Below are 18,145 nucleotides of genomic sequence, written 5' to 3' on the forward strand. Positions count from 1 at the left end.
TGTTACTTGTAGGGAAGATTCACTGATTTATTTGACCTCTAGTTTCCAGAGCTAGCTGAGTCACTGCAGGATGCCTAGTTTGGGAGGCAGTGAATTGGGGAAAGCTTTCTGATCTGTTCATGCTGTATACTGACTGAGGGAGGGATGTGTGGAGGTTGGGCTCTAGCAATTTGTGCTAAAATAATCCCCAAGGTTAAGTATAAACTCTCGCTGTCTGCCCCATCTCTCGCCTAACCTTGTTCCTCTACTGGAACCACTGTCACTAACCAGGTAAGATACCAAACACTCCAGTCTTTTCCACTACACAGATACCCCTCAGGTTTTATGTGGCTGTGACTATAATCTGTCAAAGCTGCTTTTAATTTTTCTGTCATCCCAATTTCACGTATATCAAAATGTTTTAGGTTGGAATATAACTACATGGGACAGTAAGGATTCGGGGAAAAATGTGTGTGCACTTGGTAGAGGATATTCACCAGAAAGTCATCTGATGATACGCCTTAGGCAGTTACTCCATAATTCTCTTAAGGAAGATGACATGTTAAGCTCTCTCTTGGAAACGGCTGGACTATTTGTCACAAAGAAAACACATAGACTGGCTGGGCGCGGTGGCTCATGCCTGTAACCCCAGCACTTTGGGAGGCTGGCAGGCAGATCATGAGGTCAGGAGATTAAGACCATCCTGACCAACATGGCGAAACCCTGTCCCCACTAAAAATACAAAAATTAGCTGGGTGTAGTGGCACGTGCCTGTAATCCCAGCTGCTCAGAAGGCTGAGATATGAGAATCGCTTGAACCCAGGAGGCAAAGGGTGCAATGAGCTGAGATCGCACCATTGCACTCCAGCCTGGGTGAGAGTGAAACTCCATCTCAAAAGGAAACAAAACAACACAAAAAGACAGACTGTTAGGAAATGATACTCCATTTCCACAGATGAGCTAACACCACGTTCTCTCCTATCCTGGTTTTTAGAAGCTGAAACACACTGAGAGTGACAAGCTTCAGGTCCAGATCCAGGCTTACCTGGACAACGTTTTTGATGTAGGAGCTCTGCTGGAAGATGCTGAAACTAAGAATGCTGCCTTGGAGAGGGTGGAAGAACTGGAAGAAAACATCTCTCATGTAACTACATCTCAGAAAAGGAAAAACTGCTTCCATTTCAGCTGGGTGCAAAACAGAATTAATGTCAGCTTTTATGGTGGTAAATTAAAGAATTGGGAGTATAGGGACGGGCCATACCCTGCAATAGAGAGCTGTCAGAAGCTGTTCTGTGTTTTTGCCAAAAGGCAGCTGTGTAACGTAAAGTGAAATAGAAGCCGTTGCTTTGCTTTAGCTCACTTACCTGCTCAGTTTCTGCTGAGGTGCATTTCCTGGCAGTCTTGGTGATAGGCTCAAGCAGAGTGTGGGAGTTTGATGATTGGCGTTACGTAAAAGATTAGAGGGAAATGAAATATGGGAATTTGGCCTGAGGTGAAGCGGTATCTTCTTATCAACTATGTCCACACAAGCCCATGGACAGGATTAGCTGGTGTCTCTGTGATGCATGTCTGAACATTCCCGTCTTACGGTACTCAAATTCTAAATAGAGTCATTTCAACAATAGGCATTTTCAAGGACATCGGTGTGCTTTGTCATATATCCTCTTCTTTGAAGAATGTCCTCAATATCATTGTCAGCTCTGTCACACGACAGCGTCTCATTTTTCTTTGAGGGATTTTTCTTGACATAGACTGATTCTAATATGACTCTAAGGGCCTTTAGAGGTTATTTGTTCATTCATTAACCACATATTTCAGTAGTAAAAGAATTAACAGAAAAATGGTGCTTCTCAAACACCCAAGCATTATGAAGACCAAATTCTTTTGGTGAGTCTGATGGGCACTTTCCTTGATTATGAAATGAAATGTCTCCTTTTGGAGGATTATTATTTTCTCCTTTGAACAGTTCATTTATTTTTCTCCACATTTTTTAAAGAGTACTGCATATGCTCAGTTTCTTTCACCTTTCCCCACCACTCTGAAAATGGGTCTCCTCATGGCTGTGGGTAAGCCGAGTCAGTGAGCCAGAAACCCTTTAAATGTGCTGCTGTGGCCCAGCTGGCATCTGCTTCAAAAGAGAATTTTACAGGCCCAGTATATCTTCCCTTAGAAGATTTGTATTATATGCTGAACCCGATCAGTGTAAATCTCCACTCTTCCTCCTTACCTTGCCTCCCTGGTTTTCTTTACTTGTAATGAATTTAAAGGAGATGTTAGAAATCAGAAGTTGCTCAATGTTAGAGCCCTATGTGAAAGGCAGCTATTTAACACATGGCTCACCCTGTCTTTCTCCTGAAGCCTCAGCCAACATTGCATGACCATACTTATGTGTCCACTTTTGTAGCAGGCCATCTGTTTATTTGAATGGCTTCCCCAAATAACTTATTTATTATTATTATTATTATTATTATTATTATTATTATTATTGTGGGTTTTTTTCTTTGAGATAGAGTCTTACTCTGTCGCCCAGACTGGAGTGCAGTGGTGCGATCTTGGCTCACTGCAACCTCTGCCTTCTGGGTTCAAGTGATTCTCCTGCCTTGGCCTCCCTGGTGGCTGGGATTACAGGTATACTCCACCACGCCCGGCTAATTTTTGTATTTTTTTAGTAGAGATGGGGTTTCACCATATTGGCCAGGCTGGTCTCGAACTCCTGACCTCAGGTGATTCACCCGCCTCAGCCTCCCAAAGTGCTGGGATTACAAGCGTGAGCCACTGCGCCCAACAAACTTTTATTATTTGTATAGTTTGGGTCGAACCAAGCAGTAGTTGTTTTTCAACTGGCTACCTAGATTGAAAGAACCAAGTTTATTATGTTAGCAGCTTTCAAAAGCTTTAGTCTGATGGCCCTTTCTTGGCATGGAGGTGGGGGATGGAGGTGGACTCGCCCTCCTCTTTCTCCTTACTGTCCTCTACCCTTGCTAGCCCCTGCAGAAATGGAGGGAGGCACACTGTGTATGTTGAACAGTAAGGAGGAGACATGTGGGTCTTATTAAGAATCATGTCTAAGTTATTAATTCCTGGTAGAAACAAATATGTATTCAGAGCCATATTATAAATATTACCATTTACAGAAAACAATGGGCGGAACACATGTAGGTCCCTGGCCCCTAATGATCTTGGAGTTGCACTTTCTGAAAACTGAGGGCCTGATCAGGATGATCCTGTATTGTGACACAGCTTTCTTTTCAAAATTTTACAGTTATCTGAAAAACTGCAGGACACAGAGAATGAAGCCATGTCCAAGATTGTGGAACTGGAAAAGCAACTCATGCAGAGGAACAAGGAGCTGGATGTCGTTCGGGTAAGCATGATGATGACAGCTGCCCAGATGGGCACGGTAGGGAATGTACTCCAGCTTTTGTCCAGTAGAACGCAGAGTACATTCAGAGGAATGCATTGATGCAGCATATTTATTGGAACCCTTTCAGAGGTGATGCTCTGATGAAAACTACACATAGTCGGCATATGTATACACATGTGTGTGCGATCAGATACTGGGGGGTTCAGTATTTCCTTATCACAGATTTTGGGAGCAACAATGTTTTCCCATCTGGAGGAGGCTGAGTTAATTCCGTGGAACACCCATTTGGTTGGAAATAAAAACACAGCATGGATTTAATTCATGCCACTTATTTATTTTTATTAGGACTTGAGCTTCTTTGTATTTCTTTGCTTTGCTTCCACTCAAAACCAGATTTGGTGGTTGCTGTGGAAACAGTGAAATACAACACAGGCTAGGCTTAATGGTATTCACCAAAAAAAGGGGGGTGGTGCAAAGCAAACCAATCCATTTTATTATCAGCTAATCCCAGCTATTTTATTTGGCCTTAGTATTGTTTACCTTATGTGCCAGGTATTTATGGAGTGCCATCCCTATGCTTGGAATTGTGCTGTAAGAACACCAAAACGCCTGGAGAGCTTTAAGGCAAATGACTTGCCTTTACACTGCTAATGAAATGGCACCTTTTATGTGATGGTTATCGTGTCTGTGTGTGTCTGATATCCTGACATGTCCTACAGTTCAGTCCAGGAAATTTATTTTCTGGCACGCCTTCGAGACACAGTTGTAGCATATGGACTCAATTCAACTTCAGACTCTTAGATTATTAATAATAGACAGGGTGTGAAGAATGTCTCCCTGCTTGCTGGAGGTTTGTGTTGAGAGATCACTTGTACAAGGCCCAGCAAGGAAGTTCAGTTCCATAAAACCCTTTCACGAGAACCTCTGTGGGCCCCCCTTATAAAAGGAACCAGGACAGCCTTTGAATTGAAAATTGTAACTTCTTTGTTTTCTGCTAAAAACCTAGACAGAAATAAGTAATTAGTGAAGGGAAGCTTTGGCCTGTTTTGTTAACCGCATTACCGATGGGAAAATGTTACAACAATCGCTATCCTGAGCTTGGTCAAGGGGGCGTTGTGAGGGCCAGAGAAAGCCATTCAGGAGCATTCAGCCCCTGGCTACTCATGAGTGGATTATTCCATGCTTTGCAGATTTTTAATCCCAGTCTGATTTGTATCCAAGTCTGATTTAGGGCCCTTTTGTCTATTGTTAGCCGATACGTGTATCTAAGAGTTACAAATGAAGGTTAAAATATAGGGAAGGAAAACATGCACACCAGAACACCCTCAGGAGATTCCCGAGTCAGCATTCAGGCTCGTTTCTGCTCTGTTTCTTTCTACCTGCAGGGAAAACTGAGTTAGCTGCATTTATTAAATGGAAAGAACTTCATTACCAACAACAATAGCTAGAATATATTACATGCATTACTAGCATACAATTAATAATTAATGGAACTTTATAGGTTCTGGCTGAGTTCCAAAGAATTCCCATCTATATGAGTGTCTTTTTTTCTCTTTATCCTCAGTCTGCCAGTCTGATGGATTCAGACTTGGTATAAGTATGAATGTTATGTGAAGATAAACTCTTGACCTTGGACTTCATTGCAGGAAATCTACAAAGATGCAAATACTCAAGTTCACACATTAAGAAAAATGGTCAAAGAAAAAGAAGAAGCAATTCAAAGACAGTCTACCCTGGAAAAAAAGATTCATGAACTGGAGAAACAAGGGACCATTAAAATTCAGAAGAAAGGGGATGGGGATATCGCCATACTGCCAGTCGTGGCTTCTGGCACGTTGTCCATGGGGTCAGAAGTGGTAGCAGGTAACTCTGTGGGACCCACAACGGGGGCCGCTTCCTCGGGACCCTTGCCCCCTCCTCCACCACCACTGCCTCTCTCATCAGACACACCTGAAACAGGTAAGAAGCCTTGGCAGGAGGACTGAGGAAGTTTCGGAATATTTGTATTTCTTCTTTGCCAACTGTCCACTTCTGTCCTTTGTCCGTTTTTGTTGGCATATTCTTTAAGAATTGGTTTTCTTGAGTAGTTCTTAACAGTTTACATTTTGAGATTAAAATTATAAATCCTCATTTCACATATGTTGAAATATTTTTCCCATTTGTCAGTGAGGACATTTTATGGTTTTTGAAAACAGTCCTTTGTCCTTTTAAGTGTGTTGTTTTCAGACGGCTTTATATGCACATGGCTTATTGCAGGAAAGCCATTCCCCTGTTTTCAAAGTCCACCTGTTTCTTTTCTCTTTGCTAGTGCAAAATGGTCCAGTAACACCACCTATGCCACCGCCGCCGCCGCCACCTCCTCCTCCCCCTCCTCCTCCCCCGCCGCCCCCTCCTCCTCCTCCTCTCCCAGGCCCCGTAGCTGAGACTGTACCAGCTCCTCCCTTAGCACCTCCCCTTCCCTCTGCACCCCCGCTGCCTGGAACATCTTCACCCACAGTGGTTTTCAACTCAGGATTAGCAGGTAAGAGCACAGAATTCCAGGTACTCATATCAGAAAGGCTGTCTTATCTCGGAGAGTTGAAGCTGTTTTTTCAAAGTCCAGGTCTCTTGCAATGACATGTATCTCTTTCTAGTGTAAGAAATTCCTGCTGATGTAGCCAGTAGAGGGGACATCATCATGCATGGGAGACACTTTGCTCTGAGTAGTCTTTTTCACAACCATACCCCACAATGGGAGGTTCTGATCTCCTACACCATCGTCCTGCCTTCCACTGGCCCCACCTAGAGAATGGAAGAGAGACAAGCTACCTGCTTGAGGATCAGTGCATTTTTGTGGGTTCAGCAGATACTTTCTGGACACCTGGAGTAGTCAATACAGATACTACCTGTAGTAGTCAAAGCTCAATATTAGGCACAGACATTGAGTGCTTCTGGATCTTTTTTTTTTTTTAATGGTATTTATGATGTCATCTATAAAAGGGAAACATGCTTTTATGTGTAATTGCCCAATGTAGGCTTCCAGGCATGTCTTCTGAGCATTTGAGAATATCAGAGTTTGCTAGAGTGGATTTAAACTTCAAGGAGGAGGTGTTGCCAACAGCCATATTATCATGCCTTAAAATGCTTCCAAATAATTCATGTCCTCTTGCCAACCAGAAGATAGAAAACAGCATCCTCACCTCACCAGAAATAAAATGGGAGGTAGGGGTTAGAGCAGGAGGAAGAGAGTCACTCTAATGCCTTGAAATCTAAGTTCTTTGTTTTGACACACGGAAACAATGATTGATGCTACAAGCCATTTTCCCAGTACTGAAGTGTTTCCCTGGCATTTGGAATTGCTCTAAGCTTTGCCATCCCTGTGACATGGGGTAATTCTGCCTCCTCATTTACTTCAGCCTGTTCATGAGGTCCCTTACTTGCAATGAAGAACTACCACTCTAATAGCCTCCATTTCCAAGGCTGTGAGAGTTTTCAGAGCCTTTTGCCCAAAGTCTAAAAGCCAGTCTTAGCGGTAAAGATTTCCCCATCTCCATCCCTTCCAGGCTCCCATCTGCAGCTCTGCCAGCCGGTCATCAGGGCTCATTCATCCCAGTGACTGGAGCCCTTTTGGATGCCCCAAAGTCACCTGGAATAAATTCACTCCACATCAGATCCATGGTTTTACTTCCACCCCGACTTCTAGATAAAACTGTCAGGGAAACAAACAAGATTCCAGTTCACAGTAAGGTTCACAGTAAATTGGTGACTTATTTCTACCCTTCAAGATTTTCCCCGTCTACCACTTTCTTCTAGAACTTTTATTACTTCTGAAGGAGAAAAGTTGGAGGAGAGTCATCCTGGAACTGATGGACTATGGAATATAAACAGACAAACAGGAAACCTCATATCAAGCCCTGGGAATGTGTTCCACCACCAGGCTGTTGTCAGTAACTGGGTGTGGAAACCCATAATTGTCCCGTGCACCTGGCCACCCTGATTAGGCACTCTTGGTAGCCCCCAAGGAGCACTTGCTGTGAGACGTGTCTGCTGTGGTGTCTCATTTAGGGCTGCTTCCTTTGTCTCTGACAAACACTAATGTGTGATTTAGCACCCACTTCCACACACCTGAGCACTAACATAGAACTCAGAACCGCCTTAGCTGAGTGAGAGCCCGGAGGCTGAGATGTGTCCAGAGCTTCCCTCCAAGGGGCCATGTCCTGTGTGATTGATCTATTTATTAATTTGCTTGGGCTCTTCCCACTGCTTGATTTTAAAAATGTGTTGGCTCTGTCAATTGCCTCAATATTTTAATGTGTAGAGCTCTGTGCTCGGCTGATAACCAACTGCTTTTAGGGTTTGCTATACTTGGAAGTGGTCCCTGTTGTGGCTTATGCAATTTAGAGGACTGTAGGTGGAAATAGAGGAACTCTTTATTTCCATAAGTGTCCACTAAATGATTGTGAGGGATGTCTTGGAAGCATTACAAGACCCTTATGAGTCTTTGATAGCTTGAGATCAGGCAATTTCTACAAGGCTTTTAATCCCTCTTTATTATTCATCCTTATTTAGACTGCTAATACCTAGTGATTGAAGCCCATTTGGTGAGATGTTTTTGCTAGTGTGTTCAATAACTCTCTGTCACTCTGGAACCAAGAGGCCAGACAGAATTAGGATGCCCCCGGCAGAACCAAGAGACAGAGCCTCGCTGATATTCTTAGGCCTCCTGGGAAGTCAGAAACCTATGACATCACTTGGCCTCTGGATCCACAGGCAACAGGAGGGTCTTATCTTTTCAATGGGCAGGTGGCCAAGACAGAAGACCAAGAGGAGGGCCCCATAGTTTATCTAGTTGAGAGTTTTCTTTGTATTTTATAGAGAAAATATTAGTGTGAAATACGCATTTGAAGAATAAGGCTTGCTTTCTCAAGTCTGTGATAGAACAATCTGGCTCCCTTTCCCTGGGTAGGTCACCTGAGACAGACTGCTGAGCAGATGGAACCTTTGCTGTCTCTTTGGGAGGATGTGCTTGGATCGTCACAATGCGAATTTGGACTTTGGTTGATTGTTTTTCATGTAAAAATTATTCCTATCCTATGAAATGCCTAGTACAGTTCAGTATTGCTGTTGGGTACCACTATGATGAAATAATTTTTTTCTTCCCTCTTCCAAAGAGGATAATTTTTTAAACAAAATAGTTGAGTCTTGGAGGCAGGCCTGAATGGAAATGAATTTTTGGCTCCGCGCTGCCTTGTGAAATGTGTCCAAGAAGCATGAAATTCTATGCTGAGTGCGTGAACTGCTGAGCCACTTGACTCTAACCATATCTAATTTTTTTGTATTTTCTCTGTTCTTTCTGCTTCCACAAAAGATGGGCCAATCAAGCTTTTCTGTAGGTTGCTCCTCACTGAGTGTGTTGAGTATTTGCCATGTGTTTCTGTTGGTCACACTGTGCCTTGACATCTTTCCACTCCATTTTGCTTTGATCCATTGCATTTTGACTTTGTGTCTGCGGGAAGTGTTGGTGGCGGCTGATGATGATTCCAGGTTTGCCCACACATTCTGGTTGAACCTACACAAGAGATTATTGTCCTTGAAGAAGACATCCTGGATTCACATGCCCTCTTCCATTCCCTCTGAGGAAAGTTTTTTTTTTTCCTTCTTCTTTTAATTTTTATATTTGTATCTGAGGCTTCAACTCTAAAAGGATTTTAGATCTACTCTAGGGAGAAAAGAACAAAAGAAAAGGTGCCAGGTGCCCCTTTTCCATTCCCTCCCTCATGCTAGTCTCTGGCCCACTCCAGGGAGCACTCACCCGCCTTTGGCCCAAACCGTGGGGACACAGTGTGTCCAGTGGTCACCTGTGTGCCTTCCTTCTCTTCACTCCCACCCTGGTTAAAGCCAGGTAAACCTTTCCAAGGAGGAGAACTTTTTTTGCCTGTGTTCTGATCTCAGGCTTACTCCTGACCTTGCTAAACAGTTAGAAGAGTGGTTGCAGATGGCAAACCTCTAGCGAGCGTCATGAGCCTACCATGTCCGTGGGAGGAAGGTAGGAAGCCATTGGCACCAGCCTGTCACCTCAGGTTATGAAAAGACTCCTCTGCAGCCCTTCCGCTGCTCCCCGATCCCCGACATTACCGAAGTGCCAGAGGCAATGCAAGAGCAAGTGCTAGAGGAAAGTCTGTTCCTTCGTCCCGTTGAGAACATCTGTTTTCCTGGGTAGTGGAGACAAAATGCTGTATGGTGAGGAATCTGACACTGTGGGGTAGTGGGGACAAAGGTGTCACGTTTGGTGGTGGAGAGGCCTGGTTTGGCTAAAGCTGTGTCTGTTTTTCTGCATGCTTTTGTGTGGATTTATCAGATGACATTCCTGCTGTTTAAATGGCCTTTGTAACTCTGGAGGAATGAGAGGCACCGTCTGTGTCAGTTAACGCCAACTGAGGCAGGCAAGCAGGCAGGCAGCCAGCTACAAGCTTAGTCGTGTGTTGCTTTTATTTTGTTCTGCACTGAAGCACTGAAGTTCTCCTGCCTGTCTTGCTAATAATGACAAATAGTGAAGCTCCCAAGTAGTGTGATGGGCTACCCAGGACAGACTGATGAAGCTGAATGTATATGGCTAAATGGTTTGGGAAGACTTCTTTATGATATATAACAGATAAATATAATTTTAAATGGATTACCTTTTTTGGCATATTCCCTCACAGTGAGAGGAGTTGGCACTCCCCATAGTCCCTTAAAGATACATCCCATTTTCTCTATTAAGAGATTTTCAGTATTTTTAATGAGTGTATCAATACCTCCTAGTCAAACACAGGTGACTCCTGGGAATAACTTGCTTTTCAAAAAGAAGGGCAAGGGACTGTGGCCATTTCTGAATCTGAGAATCAATACAATTTCTAGATTGCTTTCTTTCTAGATTTCTTTTCCTCTTTCTTTTTCTTTCTTTCTTTCTTTCTTTCTTTCTTTCTTTCTTTCTTTCTTTCTTTCTTTCTTTCTTTCTTTCTTTCTTTCTTTCTTTCCTTTCTCTTTCTTTCTTTTCTTTCTTTCTCTTTCTTTTTTCTGTCTTTCTCTTTTTCTTTCTCTCTCTCTCTCTCTCTTTCTTTTCTTTCTCTCTCTCTCATTCTGTCTTTCTTTTTTTTTTTTTTTGAGATGGAGTTTCACTCTTGTTGCCCAGGCTGAAGTGCAATGGCATGATCTCGGCACACTGCAACCTCTGCCTCCCGGGTTCAAGTGATTCTCCTGCCTCAGCTTTCCGAGTAGCTGGGATTACAGGTGCACACCACCACAATTGGCTAATTTTTGTATTTTTAGTAGAGACGGGGGTTTTACCATGTTGGCCAGGCTGGTCCTGAACTCCTGACCTCAGGTGATCCACCTGCCTTGGCCTCCCAAAGTGCTAAGACTTTGAGCCACCATGCCCTGCAATTTATTTTCCTTTTTTTCCCCCCTTTTATTTATTTATTTTTAAGACAGAGTCTTGCTCTGTATTTACCCCTTTTTTTGTTCTGTCATCTTAAATGTTTTCTTAGGCTGGGCAAGATGGCTTAATCCTGTAATCCCAGCACTCTGGGAGGCCGAGTGGGGAAGCTCGCTTGAGTCCAGGCGTTTGAGACCAGCCTGGGCAACATGTGAAACTCTGTCTCTATAAAAAATATAAAAATTAGCCAGGCATGGTGGCACACACCTGTGGTTCCAGCTACTTGGAGGCTGAGGTGGATGGATTGCCTGAGCCTGGGAGGTCAAGGCTGCAGTGAGCCATGATTGTGCCACTGCACTGCAGCCTGGGTGACAGAGCAAGACCTCAAAAACCTATTTTCTCATTAGGCCTTTCATAGCCCTTAGTCTGCTTAAAATAACTCAGCAGCCAATATATCAGAATCACCCACGGGAAGGTCTTGCCCTGGTGGAAAGTCAGCCTTCATGACGTTATACTCCTGGTAGTCTAGTCAGCCACTATCTGCACTCCCTGATCATCTTCTAAGGTTTGTTTGTAAATATGTGGTCCACAACCAAGAATTTAGGATGTCCAAATATGGCAAGTTTTTGCCCTCTTTGCTATCTAATAACATGAGTAATAATCTTTGCTCTCCAACACTTTTTATTTGTCCCAACCATCGTCCTAATATTGTAACTGTAATGCAGCAAATTAGTTGCCTGAGTTAAAAAAAAAAAATCAACCCTTGGCCCTTAGACGGCTTTTAATACAATCAAATGATGACCTCAGCTGGCTCTGGCCGAAGCCATGTGTGTTGTTTACCAGCTTTAAACACCTACTTGCGCGCCTCTTGCCAACCTTCCTCCAGTGTTAAAGTGTCATCTGCAAGGACTGTTGTCTGATTGTTTCTGAGGGTCGTAGGCTTTTGGTGGGATCTTAATTCCATTCTCTTTGATGTCTTTAGCTGTGAAAATTAAGAAGCCAATCAAGACAAAGTTCCGAATGCCAGTGTTTAACTGGGTTGCTCTGAAGCCCAATCAGATCAATGGCACAGTCTTCAATGAAATTGATGATGAGCGAATTCTGGAGGTATTTTTCTCATTGGTTAGAAACTAGAGGTGCACTCTGTGCAGCAAAGCCAACATGGGTGTTTTGTTAACCTGGAAGTGTCAGAGATAAAGTACTAGTGTTATAAGTCCCTTGATGTAAAGAAGAAACAGATATGTAATATCGGAGAAAAACATTTGACACTATTTTGTAAGGTGGCTCTAAAACTGTGTTTAAAGAGTTATGTTAAATTGGAATAAATGCTTTTGAGCATTTTCAGTGTATGCCATAGAATATAGATCTGACATAATAATTCCTTCCCTTAATTGAGAGAAAGACATAAAAACTTTCAGACTGTAAGTGAATAAGAACTCAATTACCACACTCACTGCCTTATTTGATAGATAATTTTAATCTGTGGCAGCTGTCTATGCAAGCTAATTATTGAAAAGCAATTGAATTGGTGGGTTAGAATCGGTAGTCTAATGTTCACTTTTTTACTTTTATTTTATTTTATTTTTTAATTATTATTATTATTATTATTATTATTTGAGACGGAGTCTCGCTCTGTCACCCAGGCTGTAGTGCAGTGGTGCAATCTCGGCTCACTGCAACCTCTGCCTCCCAGGTTCAAGCAGTTCTCTGATTAGCCTCACAAGTAGCTGAGATTACAGGCATACACTACCACGCCTGGCTATTCTTCGTATTTTTAGTAGAGAGCGGCTTTTACCATGTTGGCCAGGCTGGTCTCAAACTCCTGACCTTAAGTGATCCACCCTTGGCCTCCCAAAGTGCTAGGATTACAGGCATGAGCCGCCACACCCAGCCTATGTTCACTTTTGTGTATGTGCCAGAATTTGCACTCTAACAAAAACAAGAAAAATAGAGCAAGCCATGGCCAAAGACAAGTACTTAATAGAAAAAGTAATGTCTTTGCTTAAGAAACTAACTGGTGGCTTCCAGACTTCATTTTTAAATATAATCCAATTTTCCATGGTCATTCCTCTCTACCTTAGGATTTAAATGTGGATGAATTTGAGGAAATATTCAAGACAAAAGCCCAAGGTCCTGCCATTGATCTTTCTTCAAGCAAACAGAAGATACCACAGAAGGGATCAAACAAAGTGACATTACTAGAAGCAAACAGGGCCAAAAATCTTGCCATAACTTTAAGGAAAGCTGGAAAGACTGCTGATGAAATATGTAAAGCTATTCATGTGTAAGTTCAGGAAAATTATATTCTAGTTAGTTTATAATAAAATGAAAATGAGAAAGTTATGAATTAGTAGATGACAAATATTTCAATAGTGAGGCAAGAGCTAAGATAAAAGCTGGAGCAATTTTTGATATCCATACTTCAGAGATCTCCTGAACTCTGTGTGTGCTACTTCAAAGTTGCATATGATGCCAACACGAAAGAGGTGGACCAGAAATCACCCTGGGGAGTGTTGTGTTAGAACGAGTAACTAATTGTTTTAGAAGAATAACATCTGGATTGTGACATCATTTATTATCTCTTATGCGGGCCTCCAGCAATGCTTACATAAAAGGAAAGTTGAGCTGAGTGTGGCAGATGTTAAGAAAAGGTAGAAGATGTCAGTTTTCTCTGGAGTATCTGAATTTTATCCAGATTTGTTGAATACAAATTTGATGGCATTTGTGGAATGATACAGTTCAATGCCAGACGCAAATATGATACAGATGCATATTTTAATTCATAACAACAGGAATGAATTGTTTTGCTTTTAGTACTTTCAGGACATTTTAAACAAAGTTCATTTTTTACTCTTGAACTGCATAGAAGGCATTGGTTTTACTTCTCTATTAGAAGAATCCTTCTATTCTTGTGGCCATGGTGACTTTCAAATGTGACGAAGACATTATTAAATGTTTTAGGAACTAATTATTTATAAATGGATTATCTTGTAAATTTTGGTTAGTGACTTAGAGGTGTAAATGACCCTGAGAAATCCTTTGTTCCAATTTTGTGTCCTCAGCCAGGGTGATAATCTCGTAGTCCAGTGCCTCCTACAGTCTGTTCTCATTTCTGACATTGAATGCTGAAGTGCAGCCTGGCTTTGAATCTTTATATATCTTGTTTGTCATGATGATTAAATGTAATTCTATTATTTAGCTGAACAAAGATTGTCCAGAGAATAATAGAGAATAGAGATTGTAACAAATACTTAATTTGTTCAAATTAAGCATATATCCAAAAAGAACTTCAAGGAATGTACACACTTAACCTAAAACATTCAGATAATACAGGCATTTGGATGCATTTTTTTCCCAAAGAAGAAAAACTGCTACCAGACTATTGGTTGAATTGAAATATTTTACATAATTCAGCAGATATTCTGTGATAATGTGTACAGTGTTAATCTCCTGAATTAGCAGTAGTACTTCACAATGCCTGTCAGCTATGTCCTTGAACCATTAAACCATCAGATGCTTTGGCCTTGGTTCTACCTCTTCCTATTTTCATTTACTCCTGATTCCAGAGGCTTAGAGCTATGCCAGTCCCCTAAAAACTGAGGATGGCAGTTGTGACAAGGTCCAGGTTTTCAGGAAGAACCAATTAAGTTACCTGAGGCATAGTTAAGCCTCAGCACCAGGACCAGGGTGGGACTTCACAGGACAAGTGGAGAAATCTTAGACTCATTGATTTGGTATTTGCTGAGCTGTACCAGATGGATGATGGATGGATGAACCTGAAAAGGATGGATGGATGGATGGATGGATGGACGGACCTGAAAAGGATGAACTTGAAAAAGGGGTAGGAGGTTTTTTCTCTCTAAGGCTAATCTCTCCACATCTGTCTTTAGATTTGACTTGAAGACACTGCCTGTAGACTTTGTGGAATGCTTAATGCGGTTCCTGCCAACTGAGAATGAAGTGAAAGTGCTTCGGCTCTACGAGCGGGAAAGGAAGCCTCTGGAAAACTTGTCAGATGAAGACAGGTTCATGATGCAGTTTAGTAAAATCGAGAGGCTCATGCAGAAGATGACCATCATGGCTTTCATTGGGAACTTTGCTGAAAGCATTCAGATGCTGACTCCTGTGAGTGGACCAACTCTGGCAGGGGAGGGGGTCCAAAGAAATGTGGAATCATAATTTTTTAAAGTCTCTCCCAGAGGTGCACTCAGTGTGTTGGGTTCTAAAGACTCCGTCCCAGAACTTTCTAAATTGTCCATCTTTTCCACATTATGTATGAAAAGTAAATTTGAAAAAATGGGGAATGTTCATATTCCATATTGCTGTTCTTCCGAAAGAATGCCATTTTTTTGTGTCTACAGATGTTCTCTAAATTTCAAAAGGCAGAGGACAAAGAAACTTGGTTCTTTTCTCAAACTTGGTTCCCCCCTGAAGATAATAGTGCTCTGACGGGGTTGGCAAGAGTGAAAATGTGACTTTCATTTCTAAAAATGATGCCCTCTCCTTAGTGAGCAGACTTACAAGCTTTTGCTGAAAGCTTTAAATTTACCATAAGAGTTTTCTTTCTTGTAAGTGTGTTACAGTAAACTGTGGTGATATAGACATAATAGCCAACCATCTCTCATTCCCTTGTGTTAATCTTGTGGAGATTTATGAATATCATAAACTTCAGTTCTCTCCCAATTCTGTTTCTAAATAAACTGTTACTGATTATAGTAGTCAGTTCTTTCCCAATTCTGTTTCAACATAAATTTGTTGGTTTCTGCTTATAGTAGTATGTCTGTTGAAAACATGTTCTGTGAACTTCTGGAGGGTATTATATTCCCCCCTGCCTTTTTTTTTTTTTTTTTTTTTTCTCATTTTTGATGCCTCCTCCATTGATTTAAAAATATTAATTGTATGACATGATTAGAGGTGGTGGGCAGGAAATTAAGTTCTACCAGAAGAAGCTATGGACTCTTAACTCTGAGTCTTAATGGTTATAGATTGGTTACAGATTTTGTGACAAGCAAGTTCCTACGTTGCTATTGTGAACAGTTTCAGTAAAGACCTTGCATGTAACAATATTACCTGAAACCTAGCAAGACAATTAAATTTGTTATACTTTGGAAAAGTAGACTCTCATCATGAAGATTGTATGCTCTAAATGCAGGCCTGTTTTCTTCTGTGTTAATATTTAATTGCCAATTAGTTTCCCATTTTTAACATGTCTTTTTCCCCCCCTTTTTCTTTCTTTGATTGGAATCTAGCAACTACATGCGATTATAGCAGCATCTGTCTCTATAAAGTCGTCCCAGAAACTCAAGAAAATTCTGGAGGCAAGTGCAGTTTTTCTTGTAGGTATGAAGGGCTACTTCAGCTGTGTTCAGTGCCTGATGTGCTGAACTGATGGGCTTCTGTTTTCACCTTCTCTTTTGCAGATCATCTTAGCCCTTGGAAACTACATGAATAGCAGTAAAAGAGGAGCAGTTTATGGATTTAAACTTCAGAGTTTAGATCTGGTGAGTGGACTAAAAGAAATCTGAGAGCTGTCTGAAGGACAGATGGCTGGCAGAGATGAAGTTAGGGTGGTGGGGGATGTTTTGATGAATATTTTCAATTGGTACTAATTTTCTGGAACACCATTTGACAGAGAGCACATAGAACCTGTAATTACTTATACCCTTTGACTCAGTATTTCCATTTCTAGGAATCTTTTCTCAAGTGTCTGAATTTTGAATGCTGTATTTTATTTATAATTGCAAATTAACAATCTAAAGGTCTATGGGAATGATTAAATGTGCTGTAACGCTAGTTAATATAGTGAACTATTATTCTTCCACCATTAACATACTGATAAAGAGTGTTCCAAGAAAGGTTTGTGTTTAGAAAAGAAAGCAGGGTATGCTTTGCATGTACAGTTGAATTTCAGCTAAGTAAACTATGTGGGGAGAAAGACAATGGAAGTAGGTTAAAATATTAGCAGAGGTTGGATGGAATCAGGGAATTTTTTCAAACTGTTTTTGTAAGTACTTTTCTATATTTTCTTAAATTTTTTCGTTGTTGTTGCATGCAAGGTGCTCTAATTTTCAGAGTCACCTAACTAATGTGAACAGGTCTAGAGATAATCCCCCATGGACTCCCTCCAGGCTGTGCAGGCCTAACATGATTGCCACATGAGAAGGCTGGGCAGTGGGTTGAGTCCCCAGACCAGGGAGCTAGTTATTTAATAAGGAGTGTCCCGTCAGTCACAGTGCTGGCTTCCAGCAGATCGTGATCAGTTAAGCATGTCTGTTTCAGGTCTTCACAGGCTAGGAAATAAGGGAGGGGCTAAGCTAAATGTAAAAACTGGAGCATAGGAGCCCTGCTGTGTAGGAGGCACCTGCACGCACCTGCTGGCTCTACATCCCCATTTCTCCTCCAGCTCTTCACTTCGAAGAGCACTAAAATTAGAGCCATCCTTCTTTTAAGGCAAGGAAGGTGGGATAGTAGATGCAGGGCTGGGAGAGTTCATGTAAGTCCAGTAATCAGTGTCTCCCTTATCCATGGGGGCTGTGATCCAAGACCCCAGTGGATGCCTGAAACCTCAGATAGTACTGAATCCTATATACACACAGTTTTTTTCCTAGAGATGCGTATCTGTTATAAAGTTGAATTTATAAATTAGGCACAGTGAGAGATTCATAGTAACTGAAAAATAAAATAGGCCAGGCATGGTGGCTCACACCTGTAATCCCAGCACTTTGGGAGGCTGAGGCAGGCGGACCACCTGAAGTCAGGAGAGCATCCTGGCCAACATGGCGAAACCCTGTCTCTACTAAAAGTACAAAAATTAGCTGGGCTAATTTTTGGTAGCGGGCACCTGTAATCCCAGCTACTCAGGGGGCAGAATCGCTTGAACTCAGGCGAGACTCCATCTCAAAAAAAAAAAAAAAACAAAAAAAAAACACGTTACTTGAACACAAGCACTGCAATAGGCGGCAGTTGACCTGATAACCCAGATGGCTACTAAGTGACTAATGGCAGGTAATGTTTACAGCATGGATCCACTTGGCAAAAGGGTGATTCTAGGTCTAGGAGGGATGGGAATGGCATGTGTGAGGTTTTATCATGCTGCTCAGAGTGGTGCACAATTCAAATCTGATGAATTGTTTACTTCTGGAATTTTCCACTTAATATTTTTGGATACCTGAAACCTGCAGGTTTCCTGAAACTATGGGAAGTAAACCTGTGGGTAAAGAGGAACTACTGTAGAGGAAAGCTGTGAACCATTCTCAGGTGCTTAGAGTCATCCCTATAGTTAAGCATGTGCCCTGGTTGGAAAGTTCTTGAGCCAGTTAAGCATCAGTGGACTGGTTCACTAAGGAACAAATGGAATCCTGACCCTCCTCTGGGAATGCTCCAGCCTGTTGGGCGACTGTTACTCAGTT

The 18,145-nt window shown here is 41.8% G+C and overlaps 1 protein-coding gene across 13 annotated transcripts in view; it reads left to right on the forward strand.

Moving 5' to 3' along the window:
* The window catches only part of FMNL2 (formin like 2), a 315,840-nt gene that overhangs the window by 280,226 nt on the left and 17,469 nt on the right, over nt 1-18,145 (forward strand). For 7 of the 13 annotated variants that reach the window (XR_012421108.1, XM_065525489.2, XM_045368243.3 and 4 more), the window contains 9 exons: nt 974-1,123; nt 3,242-3,343; nt 4,990-5,302; nt 5,652-5,864; nt 11,719-11,843; nt 12,818-13,020; nt 14,627-14,861; nt 15,986-16,054; nt 16,157-16,237. Coding sequence is in view for 11 of the 13 variants with exons in the window: in XM_065525489.2 (XP_065381561.1) it covers nt 974-1,123; nt 3,242-3,343; nt 4,990-5,302; nt 5,652-5,864; nt 11,719-11,843; nt 12,818-13,020; nt 14,627-14,861; nt 15,986-16,054; nt 16,157-16,237 (1,491 nt within the window). In the remaining 2 variants the exon portion in view is untranslated. Of the gene's footprint in view, nt 1-973; nt 1,124-3,241; nt 3,344-4,989; nt 5,303-5,651; nt 5,865-8,690; nt 8,712-11,718; nt 11,844-12,817; nt 13,021-14,626; nt 14,862-15,985; nt 16,055-16,156; nt 16,238-18,145 lie in introns of all 13 variants that reach the window. The other 6 variants (XR_010579869.2, XM_065525488.2, XM_045368240.3 and 3 more) reach the window with 1 other exon arrangement.

Source organism: Macaca fascicularis, chromosome 12, assembly GCF_037993035.2.
Source record: "Macaca fascicularis isolate 582-1 chromosome 12, T2T-MFA8v1.1".
Lineage (NCBI taxonomy): Eukaryota > Metazoa > Chordata > Mammalia > Primates > Cercopithecidae > Macaca > Macaca fascicularis.